The sequence below is a fragment of the Eptesicus fuscus genome, chromosome 1, assembly GCF_027574615.1.
Source record: "Eptesicus fuscus isolate TK198812 chromosome 1, DD_ASM_mEF_20220401, whole genome shotgun sequence".
In the NCBI taxonomy this organism is placed as follows: domain Eukaryota; kingdom Metazoa; phylum Chordata; class Mammalia; order Chiroptera; family Vespertilionidae; genus Eptesicus; species Eptesicus fuscus.
The window spans coordinates 102922828-102947966 of record NC_072473.1 but is presented as its reverse complement, the minus strand read 5'-3'; the positions used below and the strand labels follow the sequence as shown (position 1 = coordinate 102947966).

The 25139-nt window shown below is 36.5% G+C and overlaps 1 protein-coding gene across 1 annotated transcript in view; it reads right to left on the bottom strand.

Annotated features, from left to right (window-relative positions):
* MCF2 (MCF.2 cell line derived transforming sequence) overlaps positions 1 to 25139 on the bottom strand; it is a 137615-nt gene that overhangs the window by 22198 nt on the left and 90278 nt on the right. Inside the window, 11 exon segments of the mRNA XM_054719734.1 lie at positions 2300 to 2392; positions 3379 to 3471; positions 6075 to 6144; positions 6253 to 6368; positions 7074 to 7140; positions 8649 to 8737; positions 11391 to 11428; positions 15977 to 16150; positions 18286 to 18384; positions 18387 to 18462; positions 19748 to 19939. Coding sequence (XP_054575709.1) covers positions 2300 to 2392; positions 3379 to 3471; positions 6075 to 6144; positions 6253 to 6368; positions 7074 to 7140; positions 8649 to 8737; positions 11391 to 11428; positions 15977 to 16150; positions 18286 to 18384; positions 18387 to 18462; positions 19748 to 19939 — 1107 coding nt within the window.

The window sequence follows — 25139 nt, the reverse complement described above, 5'->3', positions numbered from 1 at the left end:
ATAGGGGTACATATATTCTTTCTTATTGGTGTTTCTGATTTCTTAGGATATATTCCTAGAATTGGAATCACTGGGTCAAATGGCAGTTCCATATTTAATTTTTGGAGGTATCTCCATACTGTTTTACACAGTGGCTGCACCTGTCTGCATTCCCACCAGAGGTGTACTAGGGTTCCCCTTTCTTCACATCCTTGCCAGCACTTGTCATTTGTTGATTTGCTGATGATAGTGATTCTGACAGGTGTGAGGTCATTGTCATTTTAATTTGCATCTCTCTGATGATTAGTGACTTTGAGCACTTTTTCATATGTCTCTTGGCTTTCTGTATGTCCACTTTAGAGAAGTATCTATTTAGGTCCTTTGCCCATTTTTTAATTGGATTGTTTGTCTTCCTTTTGTTAAGTTGTATGAGTTCCTTATATATTTTGGAAATTAACCCTTTATTAGATGTATCATTGGAAAATATGTTCTCCCATGCAGTGGGCTCTATTTTCATTTTGTTGATGGTTGTTTTGCTGTGCAGAAGCTTTTTATTTTGATGTAGTCCCATTTGTTGATTTTCTCCTTAGTTTCCTTTGCCTAGGAGATGTATCTATAAACATATTGCTATGAGAGATGTCTGAGATTTTTCTGCCTATGCCTTCTAATATTTTTATGGTTTCAAGACTTACATTTAAGTATTTTATCTGTTTTGAGTTTATTCTTGTGTATGGTATAAGTTGGTGGTCTAGTTTCATTTTTTGCATGTACCTGTCCAATTTTCCCAGCACCATTTATTGTAGACTCTGTCTTTACTCCATTGTATGCTCTTGCCTCCTTTGTCAAATATTAATTGAGCATAGTGGCTTGGGTCAATTTCTGGGATCTCTGTTCTTGTGCCAGTATCAGGGTGTTTTGAGAACAGTGGTTTTGTGGTATAACATGATATCTAGTATTGTGATTCCCCCAACTTTGTTCTTCGTAAGATTGCTGCAGCTTTTAGGGGTGTTTTTTTTTTTTTTTGGTTCCATATAAATTTTTGTAGTGTTTGTTCTAGACCTGTGAAATATACCATTGGTATTTTAATAGGTATTGCATTGAATCTATAGATTGCTTTGGGTGATATGGACATTTTAACAATGTTGATTCTATAAATCCATGAACATGATATATTCTTCCACTTGTTTATATCTTCCTCTATCTCTTTTTTTAACATCCTGTAATTTTCTAAGTATAGGTCTTTTACCTCCTTGGCTGAATTTATTCCTAAGTATCTTAATTTTTTGTTGCAATGGTAAATTAGATCTTTTTTTTTTTCATTTCTCTTTCTGAGAGTTCATTATTGGTATATAAAAATGTCATCGATAACTGTGTGCTAATTTTATATTCCGCTACATTGCTGAATTCATTTATTAAATCTAGTAGGTTTTTATGGAGTCTTTATGGTTTTCTATATATAATATCATGTTATCTCTGAATAATGACAATTTTAAGTCCTCCTTTCCAATTTGGATGCCTTTTATTTTTTCTTCTTATCTGATCGCTATGGTTAGGACTTCCAGTACTGAATAAGAGTGCTAAAAGCAGACATCCCTGTCTTGTTCTGGTTCTTAGAGAAAATGGTTTTAGTTTTTGCCCATTGAGTATGATGTTGTGAAAATACATTTTAAAACAAGCTATGCTGTATTTATATTTAACCCAACACTTTCACATTACACAAGGGGTGTGCCATCTTCACTTTCCATTGAGAAGACCCATAATGCAATTGCAAAACTATAAGAAATATTTGCTTAGTTCTTCTTTTTTTTAATATATTTTATTGATTTTTTTACAGAGAGGACGGGAGAGGGATAGAGTGTTAAAAACATCGATGAGAGAAGAAACATCGATCAGCTGCCTCCTGCATACCCCCTACTGGGAATGTGCCCACAACCAAGGTACATGCCCTTGACTGGAATCGAACCTGGGACCCTTCAGTCCGTAGGCCAACACTCTATCCACTGAGCCAAACCAGTCAGGGCTGCTTAGTTCTTCTTAACAACAGTGAAAGTGCTGTAGTAAATGTTATAAATGTCAATGTAACATGTATGTACAATTAAATAGCTAAAGAGACACCAGATATTCTCAACTTTACATCTATGCTTCCAGCACTTGCATAGCCAGTGAGCCAAAGGAACACACTGAGTTGATCCTACTGCTAAACCTAGCCTTCCTAGTCATTGAGTATACCTATTTCTAGTGTTTTCTAGTCTTCTAATCCCTTTTCATGACTTTCGCACATCTGACCCAAAGTAAAGAAACAAATGCTTAATATACTTACCTTCAACAGTAACTGATATTTAGTGAGTCGTTGTACTGGTTTGAGTAAATAGGAATCCAGACCAAGTCTGTGTTTTAATTTTCTTTGACATTCCTGTGATTAAAATATAATTATCAATAAATTTAAATGAAGACATAGTCCTGTGAAAATGCCAAGTGTTCATTGACTAGACCCAATGATGGCAGGTTTCTTACATCACAAGGAAAATTGATGTTATATGTGTTATGACCATTAGAGGCAGTATATTTGAAAAAACTACAGTAAACATTATTTCAAGGATTTGTAAGGTAGAAAATTCAAAATTTCAAAGAATAAATATTTATATATAAATTACCATTGATGTGAAATGTTCAAAAGGCAAGAAAGCAACAAATGACCATAGATGAACATTACTAAAATGTTCTTCAAAATATCCAAGGAAAATAACAGAAGGTTCAGCTCCACAGGCCAAGGCCCAGAAAAGAAATGTTATACTGAATATAAATCAGATTGGGCATGAGAAGAGGTTTTTTTAATATCACAAGAAAAATACAGCCCTCATTAACTGGTTCTATATTCCCTGCCACTATAAATATAAGGGTCATAACTTTGGGTCCTGGGAACATTGTAGGTTCTATAATAAGGCCAAGGTGGGGGCTGTGGAGGATGAAATGTGTGTATAGGAAGTGCAGAATACAAAAGACGTGAAAGAGGTTACACCTATGTAAGATTCAGGACCCCCAACTGGATATGGATAAAACCCAATATATAATCTAATTCAAACAATTATCAATCCTAACCCATGTTGGGAAGCAGCAACATAAGCATGATATTGAAGATTTAGAGTTAAATACCAAAAGAAGTAGCAAAAAGTGGTTGCCTTTGGGGAGCAGCATAAATGTGGTTGTGTGCATGTGTATGTGTGTGCATATGTGTGTATTTTGGGGAGGGTAAAATTGCTTTTTAATCAATATATGTATATGCTGATTAAAGTACTTAAAGTAGTTTAATTTACTTAAAGTAGAAAATGAATTTATAAATAAGAAATATCCCAGTATCTTTCAGAAAGAATATATCCAAAACCTGAATAATTACTATACCTGGAAAAAGGCGCATTCTGAATACTTCTTCCAAATTGCCTCTGATCTGGGTTTATTCTGACAATATTTTGCATACATCTGAAAATCAGTTTTCTGTGATAAAAGCAAGCTCAAATATATTACCAATTATGAACATGTACTTTTCTTATCAAGAAAGTATGAGCAAATGAGGTACCATCTCACACCTGTCAGAATGGCTATCATCAACAAATCAACGAATGACAATTACTGGCGAGGATGCAGAGAAAAAGGAACCCTCATGCACTGCTGGTGGGAATGCAGACTGGTGCAGCCACCGTGGAGAACAGTATGGAGTTTCCTCAAAAAAACTAAAAATGGAACTTCCATTTGACCCAGTGATCCCACTTCTAGGAATATATCCCAAGAAACCAGAAACACCAATCAGAAAGGATATATGCACCCCTATGTTCATAGCAGCACAATTCACCATAGCTAAGATTTGGAAACAGCCTAGATGCCCATCAGCAGATGAGTGGATTAGAAAACTGTGGTACATCTACACAATGGAATACTATGCTGCTGTAAAAAGGAAGGAATGCCTACCATTTGCAACAGCATGGATGGAGCTGGAGAGCATTATGCTTAAGTGAAATAAGTCAGTCAGAGAAAGATAAATATCACATGATCTCACTCATTTGCGGATTATAATGAACAACTTAAACTGATGAACAACAGATCCAGAGACAGAGAAGCATCGATCAGACCATCAAACCTCAGAGGGAAGGTAAGGGAGGGTGGGGGTAAAGGGGAGAGATCAACCAAAAGACTAGTATGCATGCATATAAGCATAACCAATGGACAGAGACAGCAGGGGGGTGAGGGCATGTACAGGAGTGGGGTGGGGGGGCAATGAGGGGATATGGACACATATGTAATACCTTAATCAATAAAAAAAAAAAAGTATGAGCAAGAGTGAGTGTGGCTAAGCATTATAGGGAATGTGGCCTAAAGTGCTGCCACACTGGCAGCTGGTCAGGAACCCTCTTTATAGTCCAAGAACAGCATGTCCATCAGAACAGATAGACACATAATTATCCAAGTAATTTCACAGCTTCTACTTACCAAGTTTGAGAGTTAGAGGGAGAAAAGCCTTCTCTGAATGAACTATAAAAGCAAACTCATATTTTCACAACTGTGAGCTAATAGGTTACCAAGAAATATGCTCTTCCTATGGTGTTAGTCACTCGATTGCATGGTGAGTGAATTTGTAGCTAACTTCCAAGGTCCTTGATTTATCATTGAGACATATTATTGTACCATGACCCATTAGACATCTGCCCATGCTATAGTCTCTCTCCCTGGAACCATCTTTATTTGAGCCTTATCTAATGGGATGCCTCTTACTCACTCTTTAACATTCATCTCATGAGTCATTTCTTCTATAAAGCCATTATTTATATCTCTGGTCTATGTAAGATTCACTTCTCCTTGGCCCCTATAGAATCATTTGTCTATCTCCAACATAACACAACTCACACTGTACACAATGGGTTCCCTATTTTTCTCTGTGAATAGTCTTGGGCTTGGTACCCACATAGCCTAGCATAGTGGTTGATGCATAGTATGTTCTCAGTAGATGGCTGTTAAACAAATAAACATATCATAAGGCATGTATTAAACTACCACTGGTTACCAAGGTCTCTGCTAACCTTATGAAAGATACTAGTACAAAGATATATAGGCTATGAACCCTTCCTCAAAAAGTTTTCCATCAAGTGGAGAAAGAATTCATGAATATATGTAAAGATGCATAGTAAATGTAAAATCCCCAATGAATACCTTGGTCATTAAGTCTGACAGGAGTCCAAAGGAAAGAGATACTGCTGCTGCTTAGGGGAAAATATGAGCATAGTTTAAATGTGTTTCAATTTAGGATATGTTGAGAAAGGTAATAACACAAATTTATTTCTTAACCTTATTATTTTCTCAGTCCATAAATACTTTCTCAGATATATATTAGGAAGCTTTCAATAATCTCCCCTATACAATTGACTCTCAAATTAAGATAGAACTGATATTTCAGGAACAGGAAAAACTAGATAAGCAGAGAACATTCTGAGAGGAAACTCTAATGGAGGAGAGTATGATTACAAAACTTGAGAAGTCCACTGCATTAAGTATACTCTTGGGACATGGAGAAATGAGCTTCCCTGAATGATCTCATAGAATAAACAAAACAAACAACAACAACAAAAAAAAATAGCTCTCTGTGTTGCAAAGTTCCTGTGATAGATGCCTTGGGTCTGAAAGCCAGACTACATTTGATTCTACTAAGACTTCACATGTATTAGAAGGGAATACCAAGGCATCTTAGGCTAAATATTAACCAAGCCAAGAATGGTTGTGCTAAGATGATTCCCAACTCTCACATCTTCATAGCTTGGATGGTCCTTGAACTCCTGGGATCACCCAGGGGTCAGTGGACACAAGCTGAGCTATTGAAGCATTTGCTAGCACAGAACACAATGGCCATTTACATGCTCTCGATATCCTATTGCACCAGTTTCTGTAACAAAACCTGGTTTAGCATTAAATACTTGCTTGAGTGATGTCTCCTCTAAAAATATAAAGACATAAAGAACAATACCTACCTTTTCTCTAAATCTGTTCTTATAAAATTAGCTGCTATTTTGGTGGTCCATATTTATATATATTTAAATAATAATTGAACTAACCCTTTCCAGGAAACAAAGTCCAACTCTTTCTGGAGCATCAATGCAATTTTCCAGACTGCTCATGAAAAGGCTATGAAAATTTCAGAGAGAAAAAATAATATGTTTATGGAAAATAAATTGGTCAATAACCCTTTAAATAATATCATGAAATATAAAATTCAATTCAGCAATTACATACTTGCTATGGAATTCATATATTTCTGCCATATTTCCAAAGAGAACATCCTTTTTATTTCTCAGGAGAGGTGGCATAAGATCAAACATCTCTGGATTATCCATCTCTGCTTTATAGCCCTACCCAAAATAAATACATTTATTCAGTTAAAAAAAGATTCACATTAACAGTTGATTGGCCCACCAAAGGTGTATGTACAACAAAATGTATAGGGGATTAGTGGGTGAAGCTGCTTGTAATTTTAACATTAAATTTTTATTTCCCAAAACTATACATTATCATTATTTTTTAGAAAGTAGGACAAGGAAGTGAAGATTTCCTACTCAATGTGTAAAATAAAATGATAACTCATTGGCCTTCAGGGTACTTTATAGTATAGGAAACAAAATAGAAACCAAGTATGAAAAATTATATTAAAGGTCATTAACTTCTACTTAAGCTAGCAACAAGTGTTTAGGTTTTTTCAAACCAAATTCACACTATGACATTTGTATGAAATGAATGTTTTTCTCCCAGTTCTAGATCTTTACATCACACTCTCTAAATAGTACCATGGGAATAATATGAACAATCTGCTGTATCACTAAGAGAACAACTTCTCTCCTCTATAATACATTATGAATCCACAATTCTTACTCCTGAGGGAGAACCTGAATACCCATATCTGACAAACATGCAGTCTCAAACCATAGCAGAAATACCCACTGCTGTCACGTGACAATCAAGGAAGCATACATGAAGAGAAGACTGCCCTAACACTTCCTAACAGATGTAGCAGGGGAGTATTCAGGAAAAGATGGGAAAATACAATTTGACTCCCTTACCAACAAAACAGTAAACAGCTCGCGAACATAAATCTTCTCGGTCTGTATCAACTCATTTAGGACATGGCTAAAATGAAAAGATCATATTTATCAATTATTTTATTGTTTTAGAATTGTAATGCAATATTTCAGTTATCATTATAAATTGTCTAATGTAAAAATTGTTAATATACAGGAACTACCAATAGTTTTGGTTTTATTATAAAAATGTAAAATTGATTCTATGGTTTCTAGAATAAGTACCACCACAAGATTTACCACAAGATTCTAAAATATATTTAAAAGAATGAGGAACAGCACTCAGGACTTATTTTTAAATGAAAAAAAAAAACAAAACCTTTATTTCTAACTGACTAAGTTTAAGAATCAATTTACTAAAATCTTACAAATTCTATTCCCAAAAATCTGGGAAATACTTTTGGGGAGGGGCAACACAGTTTCTTAGTTGTAGTTCCCTCTCTATCTCCCTCTCCCTCTAAAAGAAATATTCGAAATTTAGGCATAATTTTTCCGTTTTCCCAGTAATGTTCTGATATTTTCCAAGACATTAAGTGGGTTTATTATACAGGGTTTCCCAATTATAAATCATACTTAAGTTTCTGTAGTAATTTTGATTACCAGCTCTTTATAATAAAACTAGAGGCCCAATGCACAAAATTCGTGCAAGAGTAGGCCTTCCTTGCCCCGGCTGCCAGCACCGGCTTTCCTCTATCCCCTAACAGGCACCTGGGACCCAGGCTTCCCTCGCAGCCCCAGCTTCTTCTGGAAGGTCATTCAGAAGGACGTCCGGTCTAATTAGCATATTATGCTTTTATTATTATTGATACATTTTCCTTCCAAAGCAATTTCCAACTGACATTGTATTTAAAATTTGTTTCCTCACTCCCCACTATAAGTAATCCTTTTAATTTAACTTCTATCTTTAGCCTCTTTTTTTATTTTTTACCTTTTAATCATTAATCTTTAAAAATCTTTAATACACACACATACACACACAGGGTGGAGCAAAGGTAGGTTTATAGTTGTTAATATGGAAAATAATACATTCAATAAATAATAATATAAGCATAAACTCTGTGTTTTGTGTACTCACAACTATAAACCTACTTTTGCCCCACCTTGTATGTATCTACATACACCTTGCTCTAAAATACTGGCTACTTACAACTCTATGATATAAAATTTAAAAGATGAATATATTCATCTCTGGAATGTTAACAGAATACTATCAAAGTGAATAAAACAATGATTATTAACTTGTACAAAATAACATTGTATATATACATAATCCTTTGTAGTTTTTGGAACACTGTCCCATTCACTCTGACTTCATTTACAAAAGAGGAGACTAATATTCTGTAAAGGTCTAGTTAATTTTCAAGTCACATAAACAGAGCATATGTTGACCAGGTCTAAATGCAAGACTTTTGATATTTCATCTAGTGTTCTTTTCATCAAATCCTGTATAATCCCATACTGTGAACTCAAAATCCCAAACATGTTCGCCTTGGACACTGAATCAGTGACTCCTACAAGTAGATGTACATATGTCTGTTAATAAATTAAAAAAAATACTTCTTTAAAACATCCAAGGTATTGTTATTGTTCAAACTGGAGGATGGACCAGAACTTCTCTTCTCTAGACACTCATGCACCACTTCAATCTGAAATGATGAAAATAAGTTAAATTAGCATCTAAGTAGGCATAGTTCTTCTTCAAAAAAATCTAGCTCAAATTAAGTTTTCTCTAGGTCCAAACTGTGTAGATAAATTGAAAAATAACCCTATGATTATTTATTCTTTCAGATATAACTCTGTATGTACTATTACAAAAAACATTTGAGTTGCCTAAGAGGGCAGATTTAAGATAATAATTAGAATTTGCTTTATATATTAAGTAATGTTTCATTTATTTGGCACTTTGGGGAAATGAGGTTATTTCATAAAAAGCTCATTGTGCAAATAACTAAAGTTTATTCATTGAAGAACCAAAATGGCTTGTCAACCTTAATTTGTTTGTTTGTGTTTTTTTTTTAGAGAGAAAAGAAGGGAGGGGGAAAGGGAGGGGAGGGGATGAAAGGAGGGAGGAAGGAAGGGAGGGGAGAGAGAGAGAGAGAGAGAGAGAGAGAGAGAGAGAGAGAGATCCACTTCCTCCTGCATGCCCCCTACTGGGAGTAGGAAACCAGGCAGGTGCCCTCACTGGGAATTGAGCTGGCAACCCTTGGAGCATGGGAGGACGCCCCACCAACTGAGCCACACCAGCCAGGGCTCAACCTTAATGACTTTTTATGGAAACCTTTCTAGGAAATATTACATGAATCCTTGAATTCTTTAACCCAGGATACAGAACATCATTGATCCTTTTCCTACTCACTCAGTGGCATCAATCATGAACATAAATGATATGATAAAATCTAATGATACATTCTAGGACTAGTAAGATGTGCAGAAATGTCTATTGTTTCTTGAAATGACTGTTGCCTGTTCATCTGTCTCTGCTCTCTGCCACATGTCAGTTGTTGCTACAAGTGACCTCCCTGATCCTAAACTGCTAACTTATTTGCAGACTCTATGGGACTTGGACTGCCTTACTGAATCAACTGCATGAGATTTATCACAAAATTAGCATTTTGTTCTTCAGAAGCATCTGAAGCACATTCCAGGGATCCTGGCTGTATTGAACAGCTGAGATGAGCAAAAACCCTAACCTCCAAGTAAGTGTAGCATTACTTTGTAACAACTGGAACCCCAAACCACGTACAAGATCTATCAGCTAAAATGTATTTCCATAGAATATGATATACTTATTACAAGTACAGGTGGAAAGGAACAAACACTTATTGACTATTTTATATATATTGTGCAGGCACAGTCCTAGGTCCATAAAACACATCATCAAATCCTCAAAGCAATTTAGCATGCTATGGCATACTTATCCCCATTTTACAGATGGGAAAACTGAGGCTCAGAGAAGTTTAGCAACAGGGCCAAGGTTCATACCTTGTAAGTAATGAAACAGAGGCAAGCCCATGGTCTGTCACCCTTATCATGTTCCCTCTTTAAGAGTGTGCTTTGATTTATGTCTGCTCAATGTACCAACTATTATCATTTTAATGCTATCATTAGGATTGAAAATACTGCACACTCGACTTATCAGATAGGTATGCATTATTTACTTTTAAACAATTTCTGAAATATAAATTTTTAAAGTTCTGAAACATAAATAACTACTTTTGAATATACAAAGATTGTGCAAATTGACTTGAAGTGGAAGAATGTGTGCATTTTGGAACCTAGTTCACTAGTCATAAATCTCACCAAGAAAATGTACAGAGCCACAGCCTTCTATTTTCCCCTGCAAATGAATAAATACACATAGTGGAATGCGAAGGTAGTTATAAGTTAAAACTAGAACCAAAAGACATGTAGGATGATGAAATTTGGCATTCAACCTGTTTCCTTCTTGAAACCAGAAGTTGTGTCTGTATAACATGATAACCAGGCATGGTATGTAGGTTATTCACTAGCCTGCTGATAATTGTATAAAAGCCTTAGAACACTACCATACACCACATATTTTTCAAAGTACTTCACAAATATTAGAATATTTTATCTATACTAACTCCATAATGAGGGTATCCTATTATTATCCCCATTTTACAGATAAGAAAACTGAGTTCCAAGAACTTACCCAAGGTTATACAGCCAAGTGATGCAGGTGGGATTAAAAGCCAGGCAGTCTAGCTCTATAATCTGTATCACTATGACAAACAGCCTCTTGGCAATATATTCTTGTCTTTATTTACCATCAAGAACACACAAAGAAAATATAGGGCATTGCAATTATGATCAGGCTACTCTCTGCAAATACCAGAATATTGTGGATAACTGAGAAGGACTTATGTATTTATCAAGAAATTAATAGATGTCTTTTTCAGCCCAAAGTATGGTCCATTAGAACCTGCTTCTTACTTGCAGAACTGGAATTACTTATGAAAGAAATCCCCTTTTATAAAAATGTACATCACTTATTTATGTTTATTGAAATGGGGTGTAGGGAAAGAGATGCTGGGACATACATGAAATATTCTACAAAAATTATTCTGCATTTGACCCAAGATTTGAGAAACTACTCATTCATCTGGGGATATGCCAGGACTGCAATTATACACAATGCAGCATCAGCTTTTCCTTTTAGATTAAACAGGCTTTCAAAAGTACCATGGTTGAAAAGATTAAAAATATGGTTTTAAGACCCTATACCTATCCTGGAACTACAGTAATAAAGCCAACTTTGAATTAATTAATGATATTTACTTTTAAGTTGCTCTGATTTTGTTTCCAAGTCTTCTTCCCTGGGAGAGAAATGTGAAAATATTTCAAACCAGAGTGAAAATCAACACTTACATGCATGTTTATTAAACAGAAAGTAATATTACAATGTGTTTATATCAGTATTTTTTAAATCACACTATTCAAAACACTTGAATGTCTAAACTTAGCTATATGATCTCAACTTCTTATTAAGTATACTTTTGCCATTTATCAATCCATTTTCTCCTTTATGAAACATTCACTTGATTACCAAGCAAGCATGAAGCTGAGTGGTAGTACACATAAATTATGTGTAGATGTGTTGTTCATCTTGACACATAAGCATTTACTCAGATTGTAGCTCACTGATTAACTGGGTCACAAAGTTTTGAGAAAACTCTAAACTTAACTAATTACAGCATTTATTTGGCACTTACAAGATGCCCACATTCTTGTAAGCCCTACACAGGCAGTTTCTTTTTCAACCCTCAAATCACCTTAAGAGATAAGTACTACTTCTATCCCCATTTTAAAGATACGTAAGTAAGGTTACTATCTTGTGCAAAAAAGCAGAGGTGGTATTCAAATCTAAATTGTCTACTATCAGAATCTGTGTTTCTAACCACTATATAAAACAACATGTCTGAAGCATGTTAAGGTGCTAAAACGAAAACAAACCAAAAAACAACTTCATCAAAATTCCAAGCTTTAATCTTTCTGTTCTTCCTGTTTAATCTTTCTTTTTCGTTCTGTTTAATCATTCTCTTCTGTTTAAAAAGGGTGAGCCCCTATATTGTTATGCAAGGAGTCCAGATGTTCTGACAAAGCCCAGTGCCTGGTCCACTCAAAGACTAGGTCATTTAAGCTCCTAATTCTCAGAGCTGCTGAAAAGGCTGCCACCCACACAGGCTTTGTAGATCTCTCTTCTCCATGGAAGGAACATACTTTATGTCTTTTCCTCCTCAGCAGGAGCCATTGCAAGGCACATTCAGGGAAAGGTTATTATGCTATTACATTCTCTAAATTTTATACTTCACTTTCATTTATTTAAAAATGCATTATATGTTTTTAGGTTTACATAATCATATATATATAAATTAGACTTACTGGCAATTACTATATAAAATCAATTTCTCAATAAATACTGATGCCCATCACTTTAAAGACACTTGATATAGAGATCTGAACTTATTTACAAACGTAAGTTAGGGATCTTCACTAACTAGCTGTACTAATTAATTCTTGTCAAATACATGAAGAGATGAAAAAAGAGTATTTACAAAAGAAATGCACTTTTTTCTGAAAAGCAATGTAGATGAATTCATTCTTTTAACAATCTAAATATGTATAAACTTTATTGAGTGCCTATACTATATGCTAAGCTCCATATTTGGTACTAGGGATACAAACATAAATTGCACAAAGACCCTGTCCTTATAGAGCTTACAGTCTATCAAGAGAAACACAAAACAGGAAATAACACTAAAGGTGAGACAAAATAACCAGGGACTTGTTATTGCATAGCTTGACTATCCAACTGAACTGGGAAAAGGGGAGGAGAGGCAGGAAGGAAAATATTACCTAAAGGAGGTGGTCTACAGTAGGAAAATTAATGGAGGAGTAGGATCTAGCAAAGGGAAAAGAGAGAGGGAAGGGAACACTGTTCCTGAGAGAGAATAGTATATGTGAAGTCCAAAGGCAAAATAACTAGGGGAATTTGAGAAGGGAAAATGGGCAGTGAGGGAGACTCCTATAGTTGTCAAAGTAATCGATGATATTAACATGGATTAGGGAAGTGGCAGTGAGTGATAGCAATGGGAATGGAAATAAGGGAGGTTTTTTGACTGATTAGAGGTGGGGCATGAGTGAGAAAAGGAAGCCAATGGCACAGGAATCATGGTGCTATTCACTGAGATGAGGAAAATAGGAAGAGCAGGTTTTGCAAGAGAGAAGCAATCACTTTGGGGTATGCTGAGTCTAAGTTGTCTATAGGAAATTCGAGGAGGCAAATTATAAATGCAGGTTTGAAGATTAGGAGAAAGATCTAGACTAGAGTTACAGATTTAGGAACTCAAACCACATTTTACCCCTCACAGACAATGTTCTTCCATAACTTCCCTCTGTATTAAATGTTAATTCAACAAATATGTGTTATATTCTGCTAGGTGCCAGGAGGCAACTGTGCTAGGTACAGGATTCTATTTGATTCAAATTAATAAAAATAAACGCAAAGAGCAAAAAACAGTTTGACTTATTTTATGAAAAATTAGCACTTATGCTTTGATTCGATCCAAACTTATATATCTGGCTTAGTAATTAAACGTCTTGAAGAATTATTTGGAACTGATTGTTATAATCCCCATTACTCACAGAGCAATAGGGTAAAATGAATGATGTTTGTAGCATAAGTAATGCTTTGATTTAATTTATAAACCATGATTTATGATTAATAAAATCATTTATCTAACAATGTCAGTAAGCTGCCTTCTTCCTCATAAATGCACTAGACAGTCTTAAATTGCAGCAAATTCAAGCTACTCCCAACAAATAATTTTATTGCGGATGACACAAGAGTCTATAAAATGAAAATAGAGCTTGATTTATTTTAATAGTGCAACTGTTTTCCTTGTTTTCTACTTATGAGTGGTCATTTGATGAAAGCGCATAATCTACTTTGTTTATATAGTCATTTTCCAAGACTAAGTTTAATACTGACAGAATAATGGACAGTTATTATGAAAAAATAAAGTTAATTGTAGGCAGAATGCAAAACTGAATGCTGATCCTTTTAAATGGTTTTAAATGCCAAACTGGTTTTTCACATACACAAATTCAGAAAATGTACTGATGAAAAGTAATAAAGATGGGTACCTTTCAAAAAAAATGTACATGCCCTAGCCAGTTTGGCTCAGTGGATAGAGCGTCGGCCTGCGGACTCAAGGGTCCCAGGTTCAATTCCAGTCAAGGGCATGTACCTTGGTTGCGGGCATATCCCCAGTAGTGGGTGTGCAGGAGGCAGCTGATTGATGTTTCTCTCTCATCGATGTTTCTAACTCTCTCTCCCTCTCCCTTCCTCTCTGTAAAAAATCAATAAAATATTTTTTAAAATTTACATGCTTGAAAGTATCCAACTCCCACTGCAGAAAGAAAGTGTAACACCATTAAATAAGAATATCAGAGATTAATGAAACAACACAAAGCAATATGCACTTTAGTGATTAAGGCAGTGAGTGGGATTTAGACAGTCTCTTCAGAACCCTGTTTCTCAACCCAAGGTGTGCCACTTCTGGAACCCCTTTCAAGCAGTTGAACTTTTAGAAGACTATAAAGAAAGAAGCCTTAGTCAGATAGTCTTGTTTATTGAGTACTTCTTATGTTCTACATTTTTTTTCTACAAGAACCCTTTGAAGTCAGTAGGTGTCAATGTTCCTATTTTACAGACAAGAAAACTGAGGTTAAAAGAGGTTAAGGGAACTGTCCAAGGTCACATAGACACTAAATGAATGCAGGAATCTGAGATCTTAGGGATATCAACCTGTTCTATTTTTATTCTCAGTTATTGGTTTTTAGCCCCTTTTTGTGTTTTTTATTTTCTTTTTACTTTTCCCCATATTATCAGAGTCAATATTACTTATTTATGGGATTATTCATAGTTTTATTTGTGAGTATATTTTTATGTTTATTAACTATATAACTTTGATCATCTTAGCCTAGTTACTTGTTTTCCTCATCTCTTTTTAATATGATCCATGCTGGGGCTGGGCTGGATTTTTAAACTCATTATGCCTGGCTCAAGCTTTCTCTGAATTTCAAAGTAGTTATCAATAAAGTCGCTGATTCTCTTAGATAAGAGAGACTGAATTTAGTCCTACATTTACCCATTCAACTTAATTAAGGCCCCAAAGCCAAATCACTCTCCCCCTCAAGAGGCCCCAGAGGCTGCTCAAGGGAAACCTTGGAGCAATACAGTCATCTTATTTCCAGAGTAGTTCAACAACATAATGAGGATAATTATTTTATCGCATAGAATGTAGAAAGGAAAATGGATATTACATGATTGAAATAGGTCAACAAAGATTAAAACCAGAAAATGGACTCTCTGACAGGCAAAATTATTCTATTTACTTGCATTTATGTACAACAGACAAGCCATTCTATTATCCAAGCCATTTACTTACTAGAAGCTTATAAGAACCAAGTTATTGTTTATTGAGGTATAAAGTGCATATGCGTGAGTACATGCAGGCACACATGTGTACCAGTTTCATATGCCTTCCTTCTTCCACCTGTTGAAGAAAAGGGTGAATTTGATGCTGGTATAAATGTTCACACTCATTGCAAGTCTGGACTATTCAGTACAGATCTGCAACATCCTGTACTATATTATATCACCACTGTGGAACTATTGTATGATAGTGTCAATTACAACTCCTGCCTTGTGCAATATAATTAAACATGATCAAAGATGTTTAAATAAAATTTCAATTTATCAGGATTGAAGAACGAATTCAGTATTTACATTAAGAGTAACAAAGTAAATAAGAGCAATAAAATAAAAAAAATAAAAGAGGGAATGTAAGAGTCTTTACCAGGTGTAGGTGAAAAAAAGGGTGCTTTAGGTATGATCGCTTTGTTGGAAGCAGGTACCACAAACTGGATTGGCCTCACATGCTCATATTTCAGTTTCTTGAAACCAGCTTGTTGGTTCTCAAATACAGTTCGAATGCTTTCAAGCTTGAGTTGTACAGTCTGAATTTGAATCTACAGGTTGTATAAGAATTTTATGAAATGGGATGATTACAAATACTATCAGATTTCTCAGATTCAAACAGTCCAAAAATTAATGTAGATTTTAAAATATAACTAGAAGGAATTTAGAAGAGTAATGGAGACAGATTAATGTATTATCGCCACATAGTTATAAAAGAAAAATTCATCAAGCAGTCATGAAAAAGGTCACTACATAAAGTGATTTACCCTTCATAAACAAGAAGGGATATTACCTGGAAAAGAAGGCATATTTAGCATCAGAATGCCACCAAGTTAAGCACTGTCACAGTAGTTTGTTATGTTTCTTTTAGTTCTCCATGTTGTAAAAGGCTCCTCAGAGCCATTATAAAGAATATGGGTGGGACTAGGACAAGGTGGTATGGAGTGGATAAGTGGATAAAGCTCAGGGCCCGGCCCAACCCACCACCTACTATAATCAGAGCAATTCAGTACCTAACTGTTTTATAGAGTAGCTGTGTCACCTTGGGCCACAATATTCAATGAAAAGTTACTGTGTGCCAGATAATATTTTAAGTACACTTGATGTACTAGTTATTTAATCCTCATACAACCTAGGAGATAGATACTAATCCATGTTAGAGATGAGGAAACTGAGAGCTTAGGTAATTTGCTAAAGTCATAGAGTAAGTAACTAAACCAGGACACCAAGCTGGGCAGTTTGATTCAGAGTCCGTGCTCTTATCTCTACTGTACTACCTCCCAATTGACACAGGGTTGTGTGTTTGCTCTTATTTTCTCTTCCTCTCCCTCCTTCCATGTTGGTCTTTCCACTTGCTATTTGGTCCTCTCTGATTCATTCTCCACAGAGCATCATGAGTGATGTAAAGTACAGATCTTATCATGTCAGTCCCCTGCTTAAAAACATCCAATGGCTTCCCTTTCCCATCTCATGTCGGGCCACTCCCTGTTTGCTCAGTGTGGTCAGCCAGTCTGCTCTTCGTTCAGGTCCTCAGATGCTCTGTACCCTCTCCTGCCCCAGGGTCTTTGCACTCACCATTCCTCTGTTTGGACAGCTCCTTGCTACCCTTCCACCATTGCCACCCCTTTCCTAGGTAACTTCTGTTTGTCCTTCAGAATTTAATGCCTCTTCCATGGACTGTCTGAGAACATATCAAGCCCCCTCTCACAGCTTGTCTTAACTTTTCTTTCACAGCAAGTGTCATAGTCTCTGATGATTTATTTATGGTATTATCTAATTTAATATTTGCCATTTATATTTGACTATAAGTTCCCTGGGTTAAGGAGCTTCTTTGTCTTGTTAATAGCATATTTCAAGCACATTGTCTGGTTTATAGTAGATGCTTAATAAATATTTGTAAAACAAACAAAAAAAGAATATCTCCTTCTGGCCTTCCTAGACGATTTGACACAGATAAGCTTCCTGGCATCCAGAGAATGACTCGGTTATTGCCACAGCCATGTTTCTGTTTTTCTGGGGCATTTCCTAAGATCTGCCGCTAAACACAGATTTAAATACTGTTCCAATCTTCGCGTCAATTAGACATTTTAGCAGCAAATAGTAACACAAATAAACTTATCTACAGTGTGAAAACAGTGCTTCATGACATCTCCAGTGGGGTGGTACTGAACAAACCTAAAGTTCTCCACCCTACCAACAGCAACTTCCGCCTGCTCCCCACCCCCACCAAGAAGACCCAGATCCTTTCTTTAAACCTTCCTTCTAAAACTGACTAGAAGTGATATCTGTATCCACAGAGCATCTGTTGTTGGTTACTGCAGCACAAAAAAAAAGATGTTTGGCATAGGGTGATCTTGACATTGGCCCAATATTTGCCAATGACAGCTTTGGTCTTTCTCCAAGGATGCACAAGAAAATGTATGTGAGAGCTTGTAGTATGTGAAAAGAGTTTAAAAATAATGGAGTCAGAGCTCAAAAAGGAAATTACTCATAATTAAATAGCAAGAATAAGCCTTTGGATTTTTTGAAGATTAACAGTGACACTGGTATCACCTCTAATCCTTAAGAGCCTGTGTAATTGCAATTTGATATAAAGTTAGCTGTGAAGTAATAAAACTCTTACAATACTAAACCTACGGTAATTATAGTTTTTAAAAATGTGTTTACTTATAAAGAAGCCTCTTATCTTGAGTTCAGGGGATAAAAGTACATCAAATTCATACTGTAGAGTTTTAGTATTAAAGTTTATAAAGGGAAGAGCCATTTCAAGAAAATGTTCAATATCTGAGCATTTTCTTTAGACTGAAACTTATCTATTTCCTGATTAGGTAGAAGACATTCTCCTCCATCACAGCACTGAAGAGCCTGGTGAGCACACTACACACACACACACACACACACACACACACACACACACACATACACATACACAAACACATACACACACACACACACACACACACACACACCATAACTATGAGTAAATGACAACATATATGTTTATCCCTTAAAACAGTGTTTATCAGTTTATCAGTCCCGGCTTCTGTCAATCAGGGTGGGTTAGTTTCAGAGCTATTAAAAAATAAAGATATCTGGGTTGGGTCTCCAGAAACTCTGATTCAGTAGCTCAGGGCCATAAGCCAGGTATTTATATGTTTACAGAGCTCCACGGGTATCTCTGATGCACAACCAAACCTGGGAAGCACTGCACTCATTTCATAACAATGAAATCATTCTGCAGCAGAAGCCTGACCATTCTATCAATACTAATATTTGAGCTGCATGCTATTTTCTGAAAATCAATAACTGAAATATGAAACTCCTAGCAAAATATAAAGTATAATATGAAACCATAATGATTGCTTAGGACAAGGATAAAAGTTTCCTTGCCAGAGAAGATGTGCAGATTAAAATGTTTATGTTCAGCCCTGGCTGGTTTGGCTCAGTCGATAGAGTGTCGGCCTGCGGACTAAAAGGTCCCAGGTTCCATTCCAGTCAAGGGCACATGCCCAGGTTGCAGGCTCGATCACCAGTGGGAGGCGTGCAGGAGGCAGCCAATCAATGATTCTCTCTCATTGATGTTTCTATCTCTCTCTCTCCTTCCTCTCCTTTCCTCTCTGAAATCAATAAAATATATTTTTTAAATGCTCATGTTCAGATGTGATGCCTGTAAATGATAGCCCTATTTTACATTCCACTGCCAGGACCAGATCTTCTCTTCACTGCTTACCCATGAATGGGGTCAGACCCTCAAGCAATGGAGGAATATTTTCCAGTCACTGTTTAATTTTTTACCGCTATAACTATGAAATGTGAAAAGAGTTTCAGGTTTTATCAAAATGCCCCCCAAGGTTTTTTAAAGTGTTCTGTCTGCAAACTATCACTAGAGTAGAGGTTTCAGAAATATACCCAAAATAGAAAGAAGCCATCACAACCACAATCTCAATATTCAGAACAGAGGCCAAAATTCTTATAATACTAACCTGCTATGAATTCTAGAGAGTTAATATGGATTAAATAAGCATAGTCAAACTCAGACCTCTTGCAAATTCCAAAGCTATACCAGACCCTGACCATATAATCTCTGAGAAGGACCCAGGAAAAATATTTATCTTCCTTTTCAGAAATGCATCATGCCACATGACACTACCTGCTGTAGACGTTTATGCATTTTGAAGGTCCAGCTGAGCTGTATCCATTTGTTTTGTGTCTCATTAACCAAAATATCAGAAAGATAATGTAGCTCGGTGCACCTCTGGAAGATCAAATCAAGTGCATAATGGTGATTTGATGCAAGTCTATGTCCATGTAAAATCACAAACTGGACCTTTGCTAACAAATCCTGATTTTAAGAAAGAAGTAAAACAGTAACTGCATGATCTCTATTCAAAGAGGGGGGAAAATAATTAAGAAGCAGATTGATTGAGCAAGGAGATGTTTTGCCAAAAATATGATTTGATATCATACTTTTCAAGGCTGCAAAAAAAAGCTGTTACAGTAATTAGCTATAGCAGTTGATACCAGAAGCTCACGCATTTCTCATGACATAAAAATAAAATTATCCAGCCTCCCAGAATAGGAATGAGATTTGCTTCATGAAGGGTTGTACAGATTTAGAACAGAACCCCATATATCAAATGAAGTACACACCAGCCAAAGAAAGCTAATTGATTTCACACATCCTAGCCTTGGAAATAAATCCACCTGACACCTTTACAGACCTGAAGTGAACCTGTCACAGGGTTTGCATGTCAAAAGGGATCTTAAAGGCCTTGCCTCCACATCAACTGCTGACTCACCCCCACCATAGTGACTGAAACATAATAGGAGTTCAGGAAATGTTTGTCGATGTAAAATAAAGAAACCTGAAACCCCTATGAAGAAGTGCTAGCCTATCTAGTTAGTGGGCAAACCGGGGTCAAAATAGAATTCCAGTGTTGCAAGATGAGAAAGGTCTAGAGATCTGTTGCACAACAATGTGAATACATTAAACACTACTTAACTGTACACTTAAGATGGTTAAAATATTAAATTTTGCCCTGACCGGTTTGGCTCAGTTGATAGAGTGTCGGCCTGCGGACTCAAGGGTCCCAGGTTCGATTCTGGTCAAGAGCATGTACCTTGGTTGGGGGCATATCCCCAGTACGAGATGTGCAGGAGGCAGCTGATGGATATTTCTCTCTCATCGATGTTTCTAGCTCTCTATCCGTCTCCCTTCTTCTCTGTAAAAAAATCAATAAAATATATTTTAAAATATTAAATTTTGTTATGTCTTTCATTACAATTAAAACTGAAAACTATTAAAAAAAACTAACAATAAAACCAAAGGCCCCTAGTGTCTAACCCAGTTTGCCTTCTTTTTCTACTCTACCATAGGGATCTGTAAATTGCCCCACAATCACAAAGATCTACAAGCACAGTTCCAGAACTGGTCACCACAACTGCTACCTCTCAATTTTTGTTTCTTGGTGCCGGTGGTTCACCCATAAAACTATTTGTTTAATGAGAACCCACCTTAAAAACCATGGCCTTGCCCTCTCATACAAAACAGGAGAGCAGGAGGATTGGAAGATGGCTGCCGACTGGAAGGCAGACTGCAAGATAGTGTGTGAGTGAGAAAACAAATGGAGAGTGTGTGGTCGCACGGGGAGTGTTTGTTGGTGAGTTTAGGGACAGCTATACTCCAGGAGACTGTGGGGGACTGCTGGACAGGATTCCCCTGACCAGGCAGACCCCACAGCTTCAGGGTTTGCTCCTGGAACGACCGCCTCGGACACAGAGACCGTGCCATCTTGAAGGGGAAAGTGGATGTTATCGGAAGCCTGAAAAGCCCGGGGAATCTACAACTACGGCAACCACGAACAGCTGAGAACCCGAGAACACCGGTCCCCAAGTGGCGCGAGCACGTGAATTCAGAGGAGCTCTGCACCCCCTCATGGAAAGGTCAGATTTCGCCTGGGATAAGGTGAGGTCTGTGGTCCCGGAAGGAGAGAGAAACAGGCATGCAGGAGCTGGAGGACCTGAGAAAGTCTGTGCCTAGAAAAATCCATGGCTGTTGGGGCTGGCGTGATCCGTGAATGTGGAAGGGGGTCCACAGAGCTGCTAACAGAAGGAAACTCTAAAAAGCAACCCATTTTTATCTGGGCGCAAAAGGACAGCCTAAAAATTTTAAAAGTGTGCCGGCTGCTTAAACCCAAGGGGAAAAAAGACTGCACAGACTTGTGCGCAGCACTGGAGTTTGCACACTTACTCTGGCTCTTTTTATTTTATTTTATTATTATTTATTTTTCCTCGTTAAATCCTTGCTTCTGATTACTAAGCCCAATACATAGGATCACCCAATTGGGGACACTCTAAGAGACTGCAGGGGAAAGTTGTTTTTCTGAAACCTGGGGATCAGAACGGGGAAAAACCATCAGAGAATCAGCTCTGAGGCAACCTCCCCCAAACCAGTATTAAGTGCCACAGGGAAAACAAAACCTAAACACTAGCTAGAAAGGACCTATAGACCCGGAGGTCAATCCAGAAACACTGCCACCCGGGGTTGAATCACAAATTGACTCTTGTGTAAACACAAAAAAAGGAATACAAGAAATTAAGACACACTGCCTGCTTAAAAATCAGGACTAGCTTACAACACTGAGGAGCAGTGGAACGCAGGGAACTTGAATACTGTCCTGACGAAGAAACAGGTGTGTCAAAAAGAATAGTAGAGGAAGTGAATGACCTTCACTAATATACATTTTTATTTTTACTTTTCATCTTTTACTTAAGAAACTAATTTTTTTTTATTTTTCCTCACTTGATTTTATCTTTTTAATTATTACATTTTTATTTTCAATCAGTATTATTACTACTATTATTTTACAGGTTTTTTTAAGTGTCATTTTATTTTCTCCTTATTTTATTTTGGGATTAGTGTTCTACATTCTATTTTCATCTTTCCTTTAGCATCATTTTACTCTATCTCAACTTTATCTTTATACCATCACTCTTTTCCTCACTTTTCCCCTTTTGTTGTCCTGTTCCCCTTACCCTGTTCCTGCTTTAGATTTTCCCTATTCCTTCTTTTTACCCCCTGTTAAAATTTCACCCTACATATATATCTAATTTCCAATCCCTTGCTCCAAGTCCATACATACCTCTCTCTCCTCTTTCTTCACTATCAAATTTTTTTTCTCTCTGTCCTTTTGTTGTTGTTTGCTTGATTGTTGATTATATTGGTTTTTTATGCTTGTTTGTGAGATTGTTTCGCTTTTTCTTTTTGTTTTATTGTTTTGGTTTTTGCTTCTGTTTTCCCACGCCTCACTTGATATTAGTTGTTGTTTGTAGTTTGCATTCATATTCAGGTACTTGTTGCTGGCATGTGTGTGGAGATTAGTGGCTGTTCTATTGGAGTTTTCTCCCATACATAATTATTTCCCCTCTTCTTTCTTATTCTCTCTTTTTTCTCTCTTACTTTTTTTCCTTTTCCCAATTTCATTTTTTCACTCTTTTTTTTTTCTCTTCTCACTTCTCTCATATCCTCTAATTTGCTTTTCTCTGGTGGTCACCTTTATTAGGGGTTATTAATATCGTGAATACATTTGTGTTCAGTGCCTTGTGCATTCTACTTTGTTGTGTTGTATTTTGTGCCTTTAAATCAACACAGGAGAGAGAGCACCACATAACCAGACACCCGGAGAAGAGAGATCATGGGAAGACAAAGAAACAGCCTGCATGTGAAAGAAAAGCAGGAATCACCAGAAAAGGAAGTAAATGAAATGGAGGCAAGCAACCAGTAAGAGAAAGAATTCAGAGAAATGGTCATAAGGTGGATGAAAAGAATAGAAGACAAAATGAGTAAGAACCAATAGGAAATAAAGAAGAACCAGGAAGAAATGAAAAATGACATCGCTGCTGTAAAGAACTCAATAGAAAGCATCAAGGGTATTCTAGAAAAAGGAGAGGACTGCATCAGTGAGCGAGAAGAGAAGGTAGTAAAAAATAACCAAGTAGAGCAGCTTATAGAAAAAAAAATTAAAAAGCAGGAGGAGAGCCTAAGGGAACTTTGGGACAACACGAAACAAAAGACCATCCGAATAATAGGGGTTCCAGAAGAAGAGGAAACTGAGCAAGGAATAGAAAACCTGTATGAAGAAATAATGACAGAAAACTTCCATGATATAGGAAAGAAAAAGCACAGAAATCCAAGAAGCTCACAGAGTCCCAAGCAAAATGAACCCCAAATGACCGATGTCAAGGCACATTATAATTAAGTTGGCAAACACCAACGACAAAGTAAGAATCTTAAAAGCAGCCAGAGAGAGACAGAAAGTTACCTACAAAGGATCCCCCATCAGACTAGTGACTGATTTCTCCACAGAAACACATCAGGCCAAAAGGGAATGGAATGAAATATACGAAGTCCTGCAAAGGAAGGGTCTGAATCGAAGAATACTCTACCAAGCAAGGCTATCAATCAAAATCGAAGGTGAAATCAGGAGCTTCACATACAAAAAAGGACTAAGAGAGTTTATTACCACCAAACCAGCAATGCAAGAAATACTAAAGGGTCTGCTGTAAAAAAAAGAAATAGGAAGCAAAGAAGGAACACAGGGGTAAAGAATAACAATGGCAACAAACAAGTACCTATTAATAATAACTTTAAATGTAAATGGATTAAATGCCCCAATCAAAAGACATCGGGTAACAGATTGGATAAGAAAACATGACCCATATATCTGCTGTCTACAAGAAACCCACCTCAGAAAAAAAGATGCACACAGACTGAGGGTGAAAGGATGGAAAAAGGTTTTTCAGGCGAATGGAAATGAAAAAAAAGCTGGGGTAGCAATACTTATATCTGACAAATTAGATTTCAAAGTGAAGGACATAACAAGAGATAAGGAAGGCCACTTCATAATACTAAAGGGAGCAATCCAACAAGAAGAAATAACTCTGGTAAACATATATGCACCCAATACAGGAGCACCCAAATACATTAAAAAAAACAACTTGGGGATATGAAGGGAGAGATTGACAGCAATACAATCATAGTAGGAGACTTTAGTACCCCACTAACACCATTGGACAAATCCTATAAACAAAAAATCAACAAAAAAACATCAATCCTAAATGACTCACTAGACCAGATGGAATTAATTGACATCTTCAGAACATTTCACCACAAAGCCACATAATATACATTCTTCTCAAGTGCACATGGGTCATTTTCAAAGATAGACCATATATTGGGTCAAAGGCAAAGTCTCTTAAAATTCAAGAAGATATAAATCATATCAAGCATCTTCTCAGACCACAGTGGCATAACACTTGAATTCAACTACAATAAAAACAATCCAAAAAAAATCAGACACACGGAGACTAAATAGCAAGCTATTGAACAATGACTGAGTTACCAGAGAGATCAAAAAAGAAATAAAAAACCTCATGGCAACAAACGACAATGAAAACACAACAATCCAAAATCTATGGGACACAACAAAAGCAGTCTTGAGAGGGAAGTTCATAGCTCTACAAGTCTACTGCAAAAACAAGAA